The sequence below is a fragment of the Lepidochelys kempii genome, chromosome 13 (genome assembly GCF_965140285.1).
Source record: "Lepidochelys kempii isolate rLepKem1 chromosome 13, rLepKem1.hap1, whole genome shotgun sequence".
NCBI lineage: Eukaryota > Metazoa > Chordata > Testudines > Cheloniidae > Lepidochelys > Lepidochelys kempii.
The window spans coordinates 32,214,990-32,235,054 of record NC_136392.1 but is presented as its reverse complement, the minus strand read 5'-3'; the positions used below and the strand labels follow the sequence as shown (position 1 = coordinate 32,235,054).

At 52.2% G+C, this 20,065-nt stretch overlaps 1 protein-coding gene across 1 annotated transcript; it reads right to left on the bottom strand.

Moving 5' to 3' along the window:
- Positions 1–4,282: 4,282 nt before the first annotated feature.
- On the bottom strand, positions 4,283–19,897 carry LOC140897408 (CMP-N-acetylneuraminate-beta-galactosamide-alpha-2,3-sialyltransferase 2). Its single transcript, XM_073310054.1, has 7 exons — positions 19,742–19,897; positions 14,137–14,718; positions 11,586–11,776; positions 9,574–9,753; positions 8,617–8,662; positions 7,528–7,647; positions 4,283–5,659 (listed from the first exon to the last, which is right to left on the bottom strand). Exons 2-7 carry the CDS (start codon positions 14,419–14,421, stop codon positions 5,492–5,494), a joined length of 990 nt encoding a protein of 329 aa, XP_073166155.1. The 5' UTR covers positions 14,422–14,718; positions 19,742–19,897; the 3' UTR covers positions 4,283–5,491.
- Between the last annotated feature and the right edge of the window lie 168 nt (positions 19,898–20,065).

Below are 20,065 nucleotides of genomic sequence, written 5' to 3'. Positions count from 1 at the left end.
TTCCTCCCTTGGAATGGGGGCCTGCTGTATGCTTTCCCACCTTTCCCGCTCATCCACAAGGTCTTCCTCAAGGTCCGACAGGAGAAAGCATCGTTAATCTTGATAGCACCAGCGTGGCTACATCAGTACTGGTTCATCACACTGCTAGACTTGTCCATGGACGCACCTATAACTCTGCCCCTGGTTTTCGGACTTGATCACGCAGGATCATGGCCGCCTCCAGCAACCCAACCTGGAGTCTCTCCACCTCATGGCATCGAAACTCCACGGCTAAAGCTGTTGGAGCTCACATGCTCTGACCTGGTTAGGGAGGTTCTCTTTGGCAGCAGAAAGCCTTCCACTCATGCCACTTATCTGGCTAAGTGGAAGAGGTTTTCAATTTGGTCTCTACAGAAGGGCACTCCTCCATTGCAGGCCTCAATTCCCTTCATCCTGGGCTATTTACTTCACCTAAAACAGCAGGGTCTGCTGGTTCACCTGGCTGCGATCAAGGTTCACCTGGCTGCAATCAAGGTTCACCTGGCTGCGATTTCAGCTTTCCAGCCTGGCTCAGTGGGCCACTCAGTATTTGCTAACCCCATGGTTGGCCATTTTCTCAAGGGGCTGGACAGGCTGTACCCTCAGGTACGACAGCCGATTTCCCCATGGGATCTCAACCTGGTGCTCTCCAGGCTGATGGACCCTCCCTTCGAGCCCCTGGTGACTTGCTGTCTCCTTTACCTTTCTTGGAACGTGGTGTTCCTAATGGCTATAACATCAGCCAGAAGTGTGTCTGAGCTCAAGGCCCTGATGTCTGAGCCCCTTTATGCCATGCTTTATACGGACAAAGTACAGTTGTGGCTGCACCCAGCGTTCCTCCCGAAGGTAGTTTCACAATTTCACAGGAATCAGGACATCTTTCTGCTGGTGTTCTGCCCTAAGCTGCATGCTAATGACAGGGTACGTATGCTCCGTTCCCTGGATGTCAGATGGGCATTAGCTTTTTACATTGAGTGGACAAAGCCATTTAGAAAGTCAACACAGCTCTTCATCGCAATTGCTCAGTGAAAGAAAGGTCTCCCTGTCTCATCCCAAAGGATCTCTTCATGGATCCCGCCCTGTATCCGCCCATGGATCCCACCCTGCTATGACCTAGCAAAGATACCAGCCCCAGCGTTAACAGCGCACTCCACAAGAGCACAAGCTTCATCTGCAGCGTTCCTGGCACAGGTCCCTATCCAGGACATCTGTAGTGCGGTGACATGGTTGTCTGTTCACACCTTTACATTACACTACACCATCTCTCAGCAGGCTAGAGACAATGCCACGTTTGGTAGAGCCGTGCTACACTCTGTAACTCTGTGAACTCTGACCCCTCCGGGGGACTGCTTGGGAGTCACCTACTTGGAATCGACATGAGCAAACACTCGAAGAAGAAAAAACAGTTACCTTCCTTTCGTAACTGTTGTTCTTCGAGATGTGTTGCTCACGTCCATTCCAAGCCCACCCACTTCACCTCTGTCAGAGTATCTGGTAAGAAGGAACTGAAGACGCAGTGGGTCAGCAGGGACCTATATACACCGCCATGAAGGTGCCGCTCCAGGGGGCTCCGCAGCCGACCTGACAGATAGTGCTCTAAGCAAAAAATCTTCTGACAAGTGTGCCCGTGGCATGCACACATCTAATTGGAATGGACGTGAACAACACATGTCGAAGAACAACAGTTACGAAAGGTAGGTAACCGTTTTTTCTCCATCACTGGCCATTTTTAAATCAAAATCAGATGTTTTTTCTAAACTATCTGCTCCAGCTCAAACAGGAATTGTTTTGAGGCTGTTCTCTGGCCTGCGTAATGTGAGAGGTCAGACTAGATGATCAGTGTGACACTGCACCTCATATTCCTCATAGTGATAGTATTATGATATGATTATAGCATAACTGTGATGCCTTTTATACAAGATGGGTCATGTAAGGCGTCATTGGAAAAGTTGTGATTTGCTGATTATCCTATTTGTATGCATGTATCATTTTTTATATCTGAAGTTAGGAATATTGACTATGTATCTGAATTTCAAATATAATCACACCTGGGTGACGCTCACTAGGCAAGATGCTTTTAGTCTAGATAGCTGGTTGGGAAGGGCCTATATTGGGTAATGAGCCATTAGGGAAAACAATAGGCCTTAGGCGTAGCGTATGCCCCATCTGATGAGCCTTCCTGAGAAAGCTGCTATGACTCTACAAGGGCATGTGATCAGCCACATGATTCTGGACTCCATCTTGTGAGGAACAAAGACTGAACTGGTGGGAAGTGCTGGAACCAGGCTAAAGGGATTGCTAGCCTGTGTATGAAATCCTGGGAAACCCATGCTGCCAGCCTGCTTGTACCATCACTCAGGGTGAGAAACTACTAATTCATATCCAATCTATCCAGTATGTTAAGCTTAGTTTGTGTTTTTGTTTATTTGCTAGGTAATCTGCTTTGATCTGTTTGTTATCACTTATAATCATTTAAAATCTATCTTTTGTAGTTAATAAACTTATTTTATGCTTTAATCTAAACCAGTGTGCGTTTGACTGAGGTGTCCAGGGAAAATCTCAGCTTGGTTACCACAAGTGTGCATCATCCTCTTCACATTGAGGGAGCGGTGGACCATGTATTAAACCCATATACTGGCTAGATTTGACCAGGGCAGGACAGTACTGCTCTGGGGTCCTAGGCTGGGGAGCTGGTGCTTATTTTGGCTGTAGGCTCTCTATTGTTGCTGCATGCAGTGGCTGGTCAGAGCCTGCATGTAACTGCACCAGGATGTGTCCCTATCTGTGTGAGTGCTGGCGAAAGTGTGAGCTTGGAGGGCTTTGCAGCTTGTCACAGCAGCACAGAGAGGGAGCCCAGACTGGTGAGTCAGAGGGCTCAGTGATACCCCAGTTCCAGGTGGAACCCCGGGGGAAACCTGTCACAATCACAATGGTCCCTTTTGACTTTAAAATTGATGCCCCTGGGCAGTCCTATGGCCCTCATTAAACTAGCAACTCCAAGTGAAAGCTGCCTGCTGTGTGTGACCCTTTCTGGGGGTACCCAGGGCTGAGAGGCCCCTGGCTACCACCTGCCCTTAGTGGGAGGAAGCCTCATCTGTGCCTGCCATGGGTCAGCTCCCGGGCTCCACTGGCCCCACTCTTCTCTAGGCCTCTGCAGGCCTCCTTTCTCGCTGCAGTTTAGCAACAGGCACACTGAACCCCCTGAGCTCTCTGCGCATCCCCCTGGAGTGGCCAGCCCCTTCCACTGGACACTGCATCTAAATAAACAGCACCCCACCCCACTTACCAGTTCCCCTCAGACGATGGTGCCACTTAACACACAGCACTTGGATGTGCTTATAGTGTAAACAAGCAAAAGTTTATTTGACATACAGTAGAGATTCACCTGATAGCAAATAGACATGTAGGACCAAGTGGTTGCATATAAAATCATAACCTGCAATCTAGAATTAGAGATGTCGGCCGAGTTAAAAAAAAAAAATTATTGTAAGAATAAAAAAAACCAGTCGTGATTTATCACTGTTATAATCACTCTGTTAAGAGAATACCAATTGAAATTTATTATAAATATTTGTGGATGTTTTCTACATTTTCAAATATATTGATTTCAGTTACAGCACAGAATACAAAGTATATAGTGCTCACTTTATATTATTATTTTTATTACAAATATTTGCACTGTAAAAAGAAACAAAAGAAACAGTATTTTTCAATTCACCTCATACAAGTGCTGAAATGCAATTGCTTTATTGTGCAAGTGCAACTTACAAATGTAGAATTATTTTTTTTACATAAACTACTCTCAAAAACAAAACAATGTAAAACTTTAGGGCCTGCAAGTTGATGCATGAAGGGGCATATGAATGTTTAGCATATGTGGCACGTAAATACCTTGCGACGCTGGCTATAACAGTGCCATGCGAACGCCTGTTCTCACTTTCAGCTGACATTATAAATAAGAAGAGGGCAATATTATCTCCCATAAATGTAAACAAACTTGTTTGTCTGAGCGATTGGCTGAACAAGAAGTAGGACTGAGTGGACTTGTAGGCTCTAAAGTTTTACATTGTTTTGTTTTTGAGGGCAGTTATGTAAAAAAAGGGCTACATTTGTAAGTTGCACTTTCACAACAAAGAGATTGCTCTATAGCACTTGTATGAGGTAAACTGAAAAATACCGTTTATTTTGTTTATCTGGTTTACAGTGCAAATATTTTTAATAAAAATAACATAAAGTGAGCACTGTGCACTTGTATTCTGTTTTGTAAGTGAAATCAATATATTTGAAAATGTAGAAAAACATCCAAAAATATTTATAATAAATTTCAATTGGTATTCTATTATTGTTTAACGGTGCAATTCAAACTGCTATTAATCGCAACTGTTTTTTGAATGTAGTTAATTTGTTTTGTGTTAATCGCTTGAGTTAACTGCAATTAATTGACAGCCCTATTTGGACCTAGGGTTACTTAACTAGTTACAATCCTGTCTTATGGAGCGATGCTCACCCAAAGGCCTTCCAGTGTTGTTGATCTGGGCATGGCTGAAAGACTTCTTCATGAGACACGTATCTGGTGAAGGATCATAGCCATGTATCAGAGGGGTCGCCGTGTTAGTCTGGATCTGTAAAAGCGGCAAAGAGTCCTGTGGCACTTTATAGACTAACAGATGTATTGGAGCATAAGCTTTCATGGGTGAATACCCACTTCCTCAGATGCATATAGTGGAAATTTCCAGAGGCAGGTATAAATCTGCAAGCAAGAATCAAGCTAGGGATAACGAGGTTAGTTCAATCAGGGAGGATGAGGCCCTCTTCTAGCAGTGGAGGTGTGAACACTAAGGGAGGAGAAACTGCTTTTGTCGTTGGCAAGCCAGTCACAGTCTTTGTTTAATCCTGAGCTGATGGTGTCAAATTTGCAAATGAACTGAAGCTCAGCAGTTTCTCTTTGAAGTCTGGTCCTGAAGTTTTCTTGCTGCAGGATGGCTACCTTGACATCTGCTATTGTGTGTCCAGGGAGGTTGAAGCCTTCTCCTACAGGTTTCTGTATATTGCCATTCCTAATATCTGCTTTGTGTCCATTTATCCTTTTATGTAGGGACTGTCCAGTTTGGCCGATGTACATAGCAGAGGGGCATTGCTGGCACATGATGGCGTATATTACATTGGCGGACGTGCAGGTGAATGCAACCTGCTGGGGTGTTGAGAGAGTAAAGCCATTGCTGAGTGATGACAGAGCGGGGCCGGCGAGCAGGATAGCTAGATGCCCCCCTCCAGAGCATCCCCTCGCAGGGAAGAAAAGCAAGAGGAATGGGGCAGCATGGTCAGTATCTAGCTTTGAAGCGTAATTGGTTCTGCTGCAACCCCGAACAGTCCCTGCCCCCGAGGCAGTGGGGCTGGGCGTGGAGAGCGGCGCACCCGCGGGAGGAAGCGCCCCTTGCCTGGGGGTTGGCGTAGGGTAGCAGAGCCCCCTTAGCTAGTTATAAAAGGAGATTTTGCCTTCGGCTGCCAGTTTCGTGATGAGGGCAAGTTCAAAGTCCGCGTTGTGCACCCCAGTCCTGCGGAAGGCTCCAGGGTTACGGTTCTCTTCCCAGTAGTGATGCCAGTTCCCACCGCTGTCCGCACCGTAACCAAACACTGACACCTGCATGCAAAGCAGGCAAGGTCAGCAAAGCCCCAGGGTTTTGCAGTTGCAAAATAACAGGAACCTCCCTCCCACGCGACATAAAATGAAACATCCGCCCCCCACACACATACCATACAGCTGCAGCTCCCATTCTGCCTGCCAGACGGCCAAGCCAAACCTGATGGCATTGCAACACTGGGCACCCAAGCACAATGCCTGGAGCAAGGCTCCACCCTGCAGGCTAGGAGCTGCCACTGGGGAGTGAGTGCAGGGCAGGCTCAGTCTGCAACCCCTGCGTCTCTCACTCTGAGGGCAGGGTCCCACCCACCCAAATGCCCTGGTGAGGGCGGAGGACTGAGAGAGGGGTAATTTGTGGTATTTTATTATGTACATGTAATAAAAAGAAATAAACAACATTTTTAATGGCTAAAACGAAATAACAAGAAATGCCCCCCAAAATTAAAAAATGTTATTTAAAAAAAAGGCACAAGGCACTAGGTCGCAGTAAAGGGCTTGCTGAGCTCCCCCGATACCACGGTGAGCTGCCCCGGGGCCACGCTGAGCTCCCCCCGATACCACGCTGAGCTGCCCCGGGGCCACGCTGAGCTCCCCCCGATACCACGCTGAGCTGCCCCGGGGCCACGCTGAGCTCCCCCGATACCACGCTGTGCTGCCCCGGGGCCACGCTGAGCTCCCCCCGATACCACGCTGAGCTGCCCCGGGGCCACGCTGAGCTCCCCCGATACCACGCTGTGCTGCCCTGGGGCCCACTGAGCTCCCCCGATACCACGCTGAGCTGCCCTGGGGCCACGCTGAGCTCCCCCCGATACCACGCTGAGCTGCCCTGGGGCCATGCTGAGCTGCCCTGGGGCCACGCTGCACTGCCCAGGTACCATGGTACACTGCTGATAAAAGGGAAGCTCCTCTTATGGAGCAGTAACCAGTTAAAAGACAGGAAACAAAGGATAGGGCTAAATGTTCAGTTTTCAGAATGGGGAGAGGTAAATAGTGGTGTCCCCCAGGGATCTGTACTGGGAGCTGGGCTGTTCAACATATTCATAAATGATCTGGAAAAAGGGGTAAACAGTGAGGTGACAAAATTTGCAGACAATACAAAATTACTAAATATTGTTAAGTCCAAAACTGACTGTGAAGAGTGAAAAAGGGACCTCACAAAACTGGGTGACTGGGAAACAAAATGGCAGATGAAATTCAGTGTTGATAAATGCAAAGTAATGCACATTGGAAAACATAATCCCAACTCTACATACAAAATGATGGGGTCTAAATTAGCTGTTACCACTTGAGAAAGAGATCTTGGAGTCATGGTGGATAGTTCTCTGAAAACATCTGCTCAAAGTGCAGCGGCAGCAAAAAAGGGAATAGAATGTTGGGAGATCATTAGGAAAGTGATACAAAATATCATAATGCCTCTACATGGACCGGGGTGGCGTCCCAAGCCTCTGTTTGCCAGAAGCTGGGAATGGGTGACAGGGGATGGATCACTTGATGATGACCTGCTCTTTTCATTCCCTCTGGAGCACCTGGCATCGGCCCCTGTTGGAAGACAGGATACTGGGCTAGATGGACCTTTGGTCTGACCCAGTATGGCTGTTCTTATGGTCTTATGCCTGGGTACCATGTTGAGCTGCCCAGGTACCACGCTGCAGTTTGCAGCAGAGGCGAGCAAGGGCACCAAGGGGGCCTACAGGCAGCCAGCTGCAGCAAGGGTGGTGTGAGCTGGCTACCTATGGTCTCAGCATGGAGGCTGAAGCTGGCATCTGCTCAAGACTCCTCTGATCATAGCATCTGGACAACGTCTGTCTCCATCCTTTCCTGCCTCATCACAGGCCAAGGGCATTGGCCCCACCCACTTGGACACTTACCTGATCACAGGTGTGCAAGGCAAAAAGCAATGCTGTGAAGCCCGTGGATGGATACCTCCCATGGTGCTGTGTCCACTTGTCATGGATGTATTTGAGAAAGGCAGGGTTCAGGATTAGCACCTGAGAGGAGAACAGAACAGGGCCAATGCTACGAGATTCTGTCATCATCCTACCCAGTACTAAGAGGCCATGCCCGGAAGCCGCAAACCCAGCTCCAGCTCACCGCTGACACTTCTGTGTGCGTCACTGTCCTGGAAGAGCTAGAGAATATCTCAGTGAGAGCCCATCTGGGATTGTGTGCACAGGTCAGGGCCTCGCTGATGGGGCAGAGATTAGTACCTAGAAAGGGTGAGCTTAATTCAATAGCGCTCCTGCCCTGATGGGAGCTACTTTGCTCTGAGACGAATGGCCCATATTGGGTCTTGGCGCACTGTGGGCAGCTTACCACCTGGTGCACAGCAGGAGAACACGCACCACAGGGGCAGCCCACTCCTGAGAGCCTTCTGGGACGCTGTAACCAGCTGCTGCCGGAAACGGCCAGGCCTGGGAATGCTACGCTTGGCTGGCCAGGAGGCTCTGGCAGAGCTCTCGTGCCCTTTGCTGTTTCCGAGCAGCGTCAGGAGCTTGGAGCTCTGCACTGGCTAGCCAGGAAAGATGGAGGGCTCCTGCAGCCGGTTCTGAGGAAGACCTGCTCTGTGAGGCTGGGCGGGTTTGTCGCCTCAGTGACTGGATTCCTGGTGTGTCTCAGGGATCCCAGAGCACAACTGGCCATCAGGCCTTTAACATGCTGGAAGCCACTTGACAAGCACCTGTGCCAGACTCTTAACGTACAGACTTTGTGGCTCCAGCCTCCCATGCAAGCGGGTTCCATGGTTAGTCCTTGGCCACTTGATCAAAGTTTATGGAAATTCTTAGATATCCCCCGCCATTAAGCAGTGTCAGGAAACTGTAAATGTCTGGCAATGAATCGGTAAGGGCCTCCGATAACCATTCTCCCCACAGACCTGGCCATCCTCTACCCAGACTCAGGAAGCAAATGTCCAGAACATGAGGTGGCTGGTGCTGGCTGTGTCCCCAGCCAGCCCTTACCTTGCTTTTGTCAGCTTTAATGAACTGTTTGACTCTTGTGTACGTGCTACAAAGGAAGAGGAAGTGTGGTCAGTGGAAAGTGGTGTCCTCAGTACCATACGCATGGCTTTCTTCTGGCCCTACCCATGACTTCTACAATCCACCAGGGATGAGGCTAATGCCTGAGCAGACCTTCTCAGGAGCTGAATGGCTGCCTCCTCAATGGTGCGTCTGCTGGAGCTGCTGTCTCCTTGGCACCATGCACTGACCTCAGCTCAGGAGGCAGGAAGCCTTTCAGCACAATGCCATTAAGCCACTGAGCCAGCCCCTGTGTGATGTGGCACATGTCTGAACACCAGTGCTGGAGCCATCAGCCATGAGACGTGTCCCTTCCCCGAGGTCTGTACAAATGTTCTCACCCTCTCTAACCAGCTTCAGGTCTGCCCTGTCCTTCGCCACCCTCTGGGGTTTAGTGAGCCAAGTCGAACGTCATGTCCGGCGTGTGCCCCAGCCTGAGGGGGAGGAGCCCGAGCCCCTCAACCTCCCAAGGGAGCCACTGAGCCCCCACAAGGGACGAGGCAGGAGCAATCTAGCTTCCCAGAGCAAAGCCCCCATCCTGGGGGGAGGGGCAGCGCCAGTGTCCTGGGGGGACCCCATCCCTCATTCATGGGTGGGGTCATCCTTCTGGTGGGCCTCCTGAGTCTCCTCTCCTTGGACACAGGGGTGAATCAGCTTCCACAAGTCAATGGAGCCTGGGCACCACCTAAGCCCCATCTCGTGTGGAGATTTGTGCTGTGGGCACACTGGAGCCCACTGCCCCATGGGATGAGCCAGCACCCCCAGAGCCACCTCAGGCCTTGCATCTTGGGAGGACCCAAGAGACTACTCAGCCTCCACCAGGGGCAAATGAGCCTCCTGCCTAGGACGCTGCCCTCAGAGGATCCCCCTCCCCCTCGGCAGATCAGGCCCCATGCTCACTAGCGCAGTTTCCCTGTGGAGAAGGCACTGGTCACCCATTTCAGGTCCAGTGCTTTAAAGGGAACCAGCACCAGGTGGACACCAGGCTGGAGGTCCACAGCACTCTCTGGGTACATAAAGTGGTGCGTTGTCCTCGTGCCAACATCCTCCTCGAACCCAGCAGTCTGCGCCCTGTTCATCCTGGGGGCATGAGGAGAGAGCACAGCTGAGTCTGCTGTAACATGCATGCTGGGCACTCCCTGCCTCCCAGGGGGCCCTTCCTGGCCAGCAGGAGGGAATGGGGCTCAGGGCCCACCATGGCCAGCTGGGTGGGGGATGGGGATCGGGGCCTAAGTTCCCTCTAAGCTTCATGGCCATGCAACCATGCAAAAGCCTATTAGACACCGCACAGGTGCTCAAGGCTGCGACAGGGAAAGATTCCTCCCCCAGCCCCAACCCAGCCTGGCCTGGACCTGCCTCAGCCGTGGGACAGGTGCCTCTCTCACGGTCCCAACCCAGCCGCGGCCAGAGCTGCTGCGGCGGGAAGAGGCGTGCCTCTCCCCGAGCCCAGGTGCTGCTGCAGGGAGTTCTCTCTCCCCATCACAGCCCCGGGGCAGCCTCACCCCCCACCCATCTCCACTCAACCGTCTGCCCCAGCCCTGAGCCCCTCATCCCTGGCCCCATCCCAGAACTCGCACCCCTAGCCAAAGCCCTCACCCCCCCTGTAACCCAAGCCTCTGCCCCAGCCCTGAGCCCCCTCCCACACTCCGAAACCCTTGGCCCCCACCCCCACCACATGAATTTTGTTATGTGCATCAGTATGGAGGTGATGTGTGACACATCACCTCCATATTGGTGCACATAACAGAATTCATTCTGCACCTGGCTGGGAAAAATTAGAGGGAACCCTGAGGGGCCTGCCCTGGCCACCTGGGTGGGAGATGGGGCTCGGGGCCCGCCTTGGCCACCTGGGTGGGAGATGGGGCTCGGGGCCCGCCCTAGCCAGCCAGATGAGGGATGGGGCTCAGGGCCCGCCCTGGCCAGCTGGGTGGGAGATGGGGCTCAGGGCCCGCCTTGGCCACCTGGGTGGGAGATGGGGCTTGGGGCCCGCCCTAGCCAGCCAGATGAGGGATGGGGCTCGGGGCCCGCCCTGGCCAGCTGGGTGGGAGATGGGGCTCGGGGCCCACCCTCGCCAGCTGCGTGGGAGATGGGGCTCGGGGCCCGCCCTGGCCACCTGGGTGGGAGATGGGGCTCGGGGCCCACCCTGGCCAGCTGCCTGGGAGATGGGGCTCGGGGCCTGCCCTGGCCAGCTGCGTGGGGGATGGGGCTTGGGGCTCGCCCTGGCTGGCAGGAGGGAATGGGGCTTGGGGCTCACCCTGGCTGGTTGGGTGTGGAGTGGGGCTCAGGGCTCACTCTGTCTGGCTGGGGGCTCAGGGCCTGCCCTAGCTGGGAGGGAAGAATGGGGTATGGGTATTGCAATGGCTGGGAGGATGGGCTGGGGCAAGGAAGCCATCCTGGCCAGCAGGGAATTGGGGGGCTAAGTGGCTGGGAGCTGGAGCTGTCTGTCATCGTGGCTGGTGCTCACTGGGGCTGCTAGCCCAAGCTGGCTGGTTTTTTACATTCAGATGTAGCCCCAGAGCTGTGTCCCGCTCTCCTCCAGCAGCTCCCAGGTGAGCTGAAACATGGTGCATGAGGGAAGACAGTGGGAGATGGTGATACAGATTCCAGAGAGTGCCTCCTACACGGCCTGGGAACTCCTTCCCGCCCAATGACCCGGTGGCCGAAGGGCCGTTGGGCCCTCAGCAGCCTGGCTGCAGTGCCGGGTGCCTCCTCATGGCTTGTTGGGAGGGAACAGCACCGTGAGATGCCCCCGGGGCAGGACAAGGTCCCGGGATCATCTATGCCTTTGCTGGGGCTCTACCCTAGGCCTGTGGGCAGAGCTTTACTCTGCTCAACCAGAGCGGCTGCAGGGGGCTGGGCCCATTGGAGAGGCGGCAAAAGAACAGGGGGTGAGCCGGCTCTGTCCCACTCACCTCAGAACCCAGTGGTGGGAGTCGATCTCTCTCCCGTGGTGGGAGCCCCTCAGGCGCCCAGAGTTCCCCACCACTGCACACATCCTGCAGCGGGAGATGGGCCGAGCATCCATGGTTGGGGATGGAAGAATGTCAAACATTTGTTGGATTATTCCCTGGAACTGGGCACTGCTCTGCGAGCCCTGCAGCTTCTAAAGGAACAAGAACAAAGCTATGGCATGTCCGTGGTGCCACCGAGCCCAATGTCCAGAAGGCAATGCCTTCTCTGCAGAGGCCAGAAAGGCTGTGAGCCCAACCCAGCTGTGCTCAGGGGGCACACAGCACGCCCCAGCTCCTGCTCTGCTACACCCCCCTTTTTGCAGTGGAATGGCTGGGGCAGTCCTCCCCACCCTACCTGCGCAATTTTGCCCAGGGCTGCCCCAAGCTCCTTGCCAGCGGAGTTCTGCTGGCCACATGGGTGCATCTCCACTAGGTATGTTGGTGGAATGAAGTTGGGAATTTTTTAATAATATGTATGACTCTGGTGTGTGCCTCAGTTTCCCTGATACATTGCATGGCTACCCAGTAGGGGACAAGGATTAAGTTTGCTCTCAGGGCAGACTAAGGGACACAGGCACCGACTTTCCAAAGTGCTCGACTTCTGGGTCTGCCCTGCCCCTGCCCCACTTTACCCCTTCCCCCAAGGCCCCACCCCCTGCCCCACCTCTTTTCACCCACACTCCACCCCCACCCCACCTCTTCCTGCCCAGTTCCACCCCCTCCCCCTAGCTTGCCACATTCTCGCTCCTCCCCCTTCCAGCCTCCCTGAGAAACAGCTGATCATGATGGGCGGGAGGCACGAGGAGGGAGCAGAAGGTGCTGATGTGCGGGGCCCGCCGGCAGGTGGGAAGTGCTGGGGCATGGGGAGGATCTGATAAGGGGGCTGCCAGTGCATGCTCAGCAGCCACCTACCATTTTCCCCTGTGGGTGCTCCAGCCCCAGAGCACCCCCAGAGTCGGCGCCTATGGGTCTGTGCGCCACCTCCCTGTCTGGGTGGACTGAAGAGTCATTGAGGAACTGGTTGAAATTCATCCCGTTCAACAACGGGGCCAGCAAAAACAATGCAAACTCCAGTGCCTCATGGATTTTGCTGCCTCTCAGCAGGGAAGTCGGGCGGGGAGCCCAGTTTACGCACACAGGACCGGAAGGGGGGCCGGGGGGCTTCTGGAGGAAGCTGGGAGTTCTCTCACCTGGGAATGGACACAGAGGGTCAAACTGAGAGAGAGACAGAGCCTGAAAATAGGGTTCACTACAGCATGGCTGGGGCTCTGGGCTGAGCAGACTGGACTGTGCTAAGCTTCACTTCTCTGTACTAACCTAAGGACCTCCCATGCTGCGCGCCAGGGGACTAATAAACCCAACGGGTTTGAAACTGGTTTGAAATGCATCCGATGATGTGAGCTGTAGCTCATGAAAGCTCATGCTCAAATAAATTGGTTAGTCTCTAAGGTGCCACAAGTCCTCCTTTTCTTTTCACTGTTTGAGTGTCCCTCTGAATACTTGGTGAGGTGCATTAATCCCTGCAGAGCGGACAAGTCTCTCCCAGGAGTCCGTCTCGGTTGGACTCGCTGAACAGAGCTCACAGAGGTTCAATCTTAGGAGGCAGTGAGGCCAGGTGTCCTACCCTGAGGGAAGAGCGAGACCCTGGGGGTCTGGCACATCAAAGGGGTTCCTCCAAGAGACTGCTCCAAACCTGGGGGTGTAGCAGTGATCTTGTGGCACCACGAGGTAGCTGACACACAGCCCCATCCCGATGCAGAGCGGGCCAGCGGAGCTAACAGGCCAAGTTAAGGCCGATGGGTTCCCTCGACCTGTGACCTTCTGGGAACGCTCCAAACAGCCTGGCTTTTCCTTGGGTGTGAGTGACTCTGGGTGAGCTAGCTCAGCTCATGGGCCCCTTGCTGCTCCCTGCAGCTCCCACTCTCTGTGCGTGCACCGGGCCCCCAAAGTGGCTCCTGGCTGAGCTAAGCGCAGCTATAGAGGCAGCTGCAGGCATCAGAGCAGGGAGCTGCATGCAGTGGACAGATGCAGCCACCAGGGACTTGGGAGGGGCCAGCTGAGCAGTTTGTCCTGCAGACCGGCTGGTAGATGTGGCTGCCCTTTTCTACCCCAGCCTCCTCCTCCCAGAGGGATCCATGTGGGGGCGACAGGAGCACAGAACAGGCTTTCTGCATGGGCAGCTGCTTGGGGAATGTGAAAGCGCCCTGGCCCTGGCCCTACGCCCCCCAACCAGGGAGCACGGCAGCAGGGGGCAGGCACCCACCCCCACAAGTTTCTGCTGGCATCGTCAGCTGCTACAGCCTGTCTCCTGGGACCAGTCCTACAAAGGAGCCAGCCCTTGGCACTCAGAGCATCCCTATGTTTGATACCCACCCATGCCATGGTGTCATGCCCCAGGCCTCTGCTTTGCCCTTGCCACAATGCTCTGAGGAGCCCAAGGATGGGCTCTGCCGCCAACAGCCGCAGTAGGAGATGCCTGTATTGGTTTAACGGCTGTGACTCTGTAACTCACCAGCCACCACGACAGAACGTCTGGGGCGATCTCGGAGGTGTGCATCGTCAGCAGGGGATTTATCACTGAGTCGTACCGTTCGTTAAACCAGGCTGAGCTGCCGAGCTCCACAATACAGCTGACGCAGCCACAGGACTGGGCCTCTGAGACAGACGCGGGCCCTAGTATGTCTCCAAGGCTCCAGAAAGAGGCTGAATGCCCCAGGTACAAGGACTGATAAACCTGCCACAGGGCAGGCACCATGCACAGGGCTGTAGCAGCCCACAACTTCTTCCAGTGCAGCATCTTTCACTCCACCAGCTCCTCCCAGTGGGTCCGTGTGCGGTGTTCAGGGTCACTGCCTGTGGGCATCTGGGCCCAGTCGCAGTTTTCCTGCTCTTACGGGAAGAACGGGAGCCTTTCCTGGGTAGCTGGACATCCCCAAGAACAGAAGGAAGGGGTCAGTATGTCCAGCACACTCAGGAGCCACTGGAGGTTTCCAAGCCCTGATCGCAAGTCAGCGTTAACCCAGCCTGGCACCAGTCCCCCACAGCTCTGTGCAGGGGGTAGCTTCTTCCAGGCGTTGGCTCTCTCTGTCCCAGCCTGAAACAGACCAGATAAGGAGTATCAGTACAGAGGACAGTGCCAGGGGAGAGTCTTGCTGTGACTAGCCATCACTCAGGACAGTCTGACAACACTGACTAGGCTGAGGACAGGAGGAGGGGATACCTGTATGGCAGAATTAAAGGGCTCACTGCATGGTCTGCAGCGGAGTCACACTGGAGCTGGACTGGATGGAGGGGTCACACCGCAACTGGCACTGATTCTGTGCCAAGGTAGTGCAGAACTGAGGCTGCAGTTTTCAAACTTTGGAACCAAAAGTTGTGCACCTACATCCAGATGACATCTTCCAGCGCTGGGGGCAAGCGAGGTGGAGGCAGAGCCCACCCTGCTCCCTACAGTGCCTGTGAGAGACTTACAGACCCTCCTGTTCATCTATGTCATAGCCACATCTGTGGGTAGGTCATCACTATGGGACCTAGATGAGCCACAGGGGCAGAGTTAAGGTGGTTTGAATGTTCTGGCTTTCATGTGTTTCTTTCTGTAATTAAATGCTCCAATATGTTTTTCTAAGTAATGTAAATATCTTAGTAATTTATTGTTATGGTATTTTTTTTCCTGAGAATATGAACCCCTCTGTCATGAATAGGGAGAAGGGTAGCAACCTTTATGTATGCAGTAGCATAAAATCCCTCCTTGGCAGCTGTACAGGATTGCCTGACCTCTAAGGGGTTAAGCAGTTCAAATAACCTAGTTGGAACCTGACCAGAAGGACCAATGAGGAAAGAAGACACTTTCAAATCTGGGGGTGGGGGGGGGATTTGTTTGTGGTTCTCTTTTGTGGTTCCCTCTCTGGATGGAGAAAGAAGCCAAGCAGGTATAATATCTCCCAAAAATATACCTGGAATAATCCATCTAAAACCACAGAAATTGTAAGTAGGGCAAGGAAATGCGTTAGGTTATCTTTCGTTTTGACTTGTGAATTTTCCTATGCTACAGAGGTAGTTTTTTTTCCCTGTTTTTGTAACTGTGAAGCTGAGCCCAGAGGTGAAGCCTCTGTGTTTAAAATCTTTTTATTATCCTGTACAGTTACCTTCCATCCTGATTTTGCAGATGTGATTCTTTTACTTTTTTCTTTATAAATATCTTTTTTTAAGAACCTGTTTGATTGCAGTGTCCTGAAGACAAAGGGTCTGGTCTGTGCTCACATTGCTAAGGCAACTGGTTGGTATATTATTCTCAAGCCTCCCCAGGAAAGGGGGTGAAGGGGCTTGGGTGGATATTTTGCGGGGGGATAGGGGTTCCAGGTGACCCTTCCCTGAATTTTTGTGTAAATCACTTGGTGGTGGCAGCAATACCATCCAAGGACAAGGAAAGGAATTTGTGCCTTGGGGAAGTTTTAACCTAAACTGGCAAAATATAAGCTTAGGGGGTCTTTCATGTGGGTGCCCACATCTGTACCCCAGAGTTCAGAGTAGGGGGGGAACCCTGACAGCCTCAAATCTACATTTAATGCAGAGTCCAAGCAGAGAATTTAAACACACGTAAGTCAAGAAATTCAAACGTTATGGTTCCAGAAGCATTAACAGCCCCATTTTCCAGATATGATATATGCAACAAGTGCAATGTGGGGGCACCAGCCTTGCTGGGGGAACCTCACCCCTTTGTTTAAATTCTCAGCCTTTGTGTTCCAGTGACATAGGCTTCCCATGCAATTTCCTTTGAAAAACAATGTTGGTCCTTGCTCAGCTCTGGCTAAGTGAGGCCCAAAGACAATCCCCTCCACTGCCTCAGGAGGCAGTGGGCCAGGAACAAATAAACCACGTGCACTGCCAGCCCACATTTTCCCCTGGCTTTGGCACATGCACAGCGGGACCCTCACGCTACCATTCCCAACAGAGAAGAGTTCCGTGTGTCATGTGACAAACCCAGACCTTCAAAGCGTTGCAGTTTCAGGAACACTCAGCTATGCCAAAGGACTCCAGCCCCTGGTGAGGATCCCGAACCAGGGCGCAGCCATTCTTTTAAATTATTTCGCGGCCAAACCCTCTCCAGCAGATAAGATCAGAAAAGAAGGATTTCCCACCCACTGTGCCCTGACTCAGAGAAGCTAAAAGTCTTTTGCATTAAGTCCCCAGACATTAAGTCCCCTTTGAGCTGAGCCCCAGAATGGGAAGGGTCCTCCCAAAAGGAAAGAGCAGGCCTCATCTTGTGTGTGATGCTGTATGGTTGAATAGTATCATTATATCAGTGATATTACCACTGCTAGACAATTGCAACAAATCATATACAAAGCATGTCATGTGAGGTGTCAATGGAAAAGTTAACCATTCACAACTCTCTTCTTTTCTTTTCTTATTAAACCTTTAGTTTTTAGTTACGAAAGGATTGGCGTCAGCGTGATTATTAGGTAAGATCTGAGTTATATGTTGACCTGGCTAAGTGGCTGACCCCTTAGGATTAGAAGGACCCTATATTTGATTAAATTGGTTTTCAGTAATCACTCATCATACAGTCCAGTGTCTGGGTGGTGAGCCAAGGGCTGGAATGCCTAAGGAGAGTGCATTTTTGACTTCTTGTTAGCCAGTGTGGTGAGACAGACGTTCACTTTTGTTACTGGCTTAGTATAATCTAATGATTATAACTGCTAACCAGCAGTTTGGGGTGAGTCTGCCCTATTTTTCAGTGGTCTGTCTGGAATCTGGTATTCTCAGCTCAACTGAGGCACCGTGACAGCCTGACTCCCACTTGAGTTCAGCAGGAGTTAGGCACACGTAGCACCTGTTAGTATTGGGCCACCCCCACTGAAGTGCTCCAAGCATGCTGCCAGGCAACTGCTGTCACCCTGAGGCTCACAAGAAACACCTGGAAGAGTTTGAAGAGGATGAGGACCTCTGGGTCCAGATCCAAGGCTGCAGCCCTGTTATTCATAGGGTATTAGAGAGTACCCTGCAAGGCACTGGGCTTTCCACCAGAAATAACCCAGCTGCTGAAGCAGCAGGCCTATTCATGTGAGCAAGCGGGCAGATTGGTATTCAAGACCCCAGGAAAAATGAGAAGAAATCCCCCAGATGGTGCTGCCCCAGAGCAACTGACATGCTGCTCCAAGTCTACCCTGTTGTTGTGGTCCACTCTGGTACCAAAAGAGAGAGCTGAATGTCCACAGAAGGTTGTACCTGGTTGTACCTGGTGGGTCTGGGTCTGTGGTTGTTCTCCTGGGGAGAGGCGGACAGGGTAGAGCTATGCTGTAAGAAGTTTTGGGCCAGGTATGAAAAATCCTCAGTATCATACCTAGAAACTACTCATTTGAAACCCCAGGTATGTAAGTAGATCAGGAAATGTCTAGGAAGACGTGATTAGGTTTCTCTCTCTTTATTTCTTTACGGCTTGCGGATTCCTCTGCGCTAAGCTCAGGTGCTTTTGTTTTGCTTGTAACCTTTAGGCTGGACCTCAAGAAAGTGATTCTTGGTGCTTAATTGTTTTTTTTTTTAATCTAGCAAAAGCCTAAGTTCCCAGACGTATTTTCTTTCTTTTTTTTATTAATAAAATTTACCCTTTTTAAGAACAGAATTAGATTTTTGTGTCTTAAGAGGTTTGTGCACATGTTTAATTAGCTGGTGGCAACAGCTAATTTCCTTTTTTTCTTTTTCTTCCTCAGCTTGTGTGTGTGTGTGTGAAGGGGCTTGAGGGTACCCCTCAGCAAGGAATTCCAAAGTGTACCTTCCTAGGTTCTCAAAGGGGTTCTGCACTCGGGTGCTGGCAGCATCTACCCATCCAAGGTCAGAGAAAAGCTGTGACCTTGGGAGTTTAATACAAGCCTGGAGTGGCCAGTGTTAATTTTTAGAATCCTTGCGGGCCCCCACCTTCTGCACTCGAAGTGCCCTAGTGGGGAATTAGCCTTGACAGAGGCAATTAAATGTCCAGGCACATGGATCCCCAGTGCAGAAGTCTGGGGGGGTTCCATAGTAGTTAAGACAGAAACAACCTCCTGTATAATGCAGGTCACTAAATATCATCCACTACAGAAATGATGTGGACAAATTGGAGAGAGTCCAGAAGAGGACAATGAAAATGATTAGGGGGCTGGGGCATATGATTTACAGGGAAAGAGGCTGAGGGAACTGGGATTGTTTAGTCTGCGGAAGAGAAGAGTGAGGGGGGATTTGAAAGCTGCTTTCAACTACCTGAAAGGGGGTTCCAAAGCGGATGGAGATTGGCTGTTCTCAATGGTGGCAGATGACAGAACAAGGAGTAGTGGTCTCAAGTTGCAGTGGGGAAGGTCTAGGTTGGATATTAGGAAAAACTATTTCACTAGGAGGGTGGTGAAGCACTGGAATGCGTTACCTAAGGGGGTGGTGGAATCTCCTTCCTTAGAAGTTTTTAAGGCCCGGCTTGACAAAGCCCTGGCTGGGATGATTTAGTTGGGGATTGGTCCTGCTTTGAGCAGCGGGTTGGACTAGATGACCTCCTGAGGTCCCTTCCAACCCTGAGATTCTATGGTTCTATGATCCTGGTACCCCTGGTTTGAGCCCAAGACTTGAACTAGACCAAAGCATTTCAGTCCTCAGGAGACTAAGCTGTTCTGTGCAAAAGGCAGAGAATGGGAGCAGATGAGGGGGCGAGGCCTTGTTCCTAGGGAACTCTGGACTTTAAAGGCCTCACTCTCCCCCGCCATCTGCCCAGTGCAATGGGAACTGACCCTTCCCCTCTGCACTTGGCCACGCCGTGGGCCTGAGTGAAGCCCAAGCAAACTCTGCTCCTCTGAGGAAAGGCGCAATCAATGGAGAGCCAACATGGAGTGGCCGCCTCCCCTAGAACTGCAGCCCTGGTGGCTGGTTTAAAACAACAAAGAGACAACCCAGGCTGGAGGTGCCCCCACATCCAGGAACCTGCTCCTCACCTGTGTGAGTAGGGCAGTCTCCCTGCCCCTCCCCGCAGCCTGCCAAGATGCTGGGCATGCAGGTAGGGCCCATGTGCTGGCACATGTCCCTGCAGACTGCATTACAAAGACACTGCTGTGCCAGGGCAGAATGTAGGCTCCGCTCTTGCGCTGCTGGACACTCACCTGGGCGGCACCGAGGCGTGAAGATGACAAGTGAGCGTCCCAGCCTCAGAGGCTGGGGGCTTCAGCATGCGCCTTGCAGCTCCCAACTCTCTCTCCTCGCTCACTGCGCTGGGCAGGGCACACACTTCCGTTTTCTGAACAGAAACTAGCTGTACAGAGCACAGGGGAAATCTGCAGCCCACAAGACTGATGACAACTGAAAACAGCCTGAGGAGCGTGCGCATTGAGGGCTGACTGACGGCACTCCAGGGCCACCAGAGCAGGGCTCAGGAAAGCTTGTGCTGGGCTGGGTGACTCACAGAGAGCTGGGGGGTTTGGGGAGCT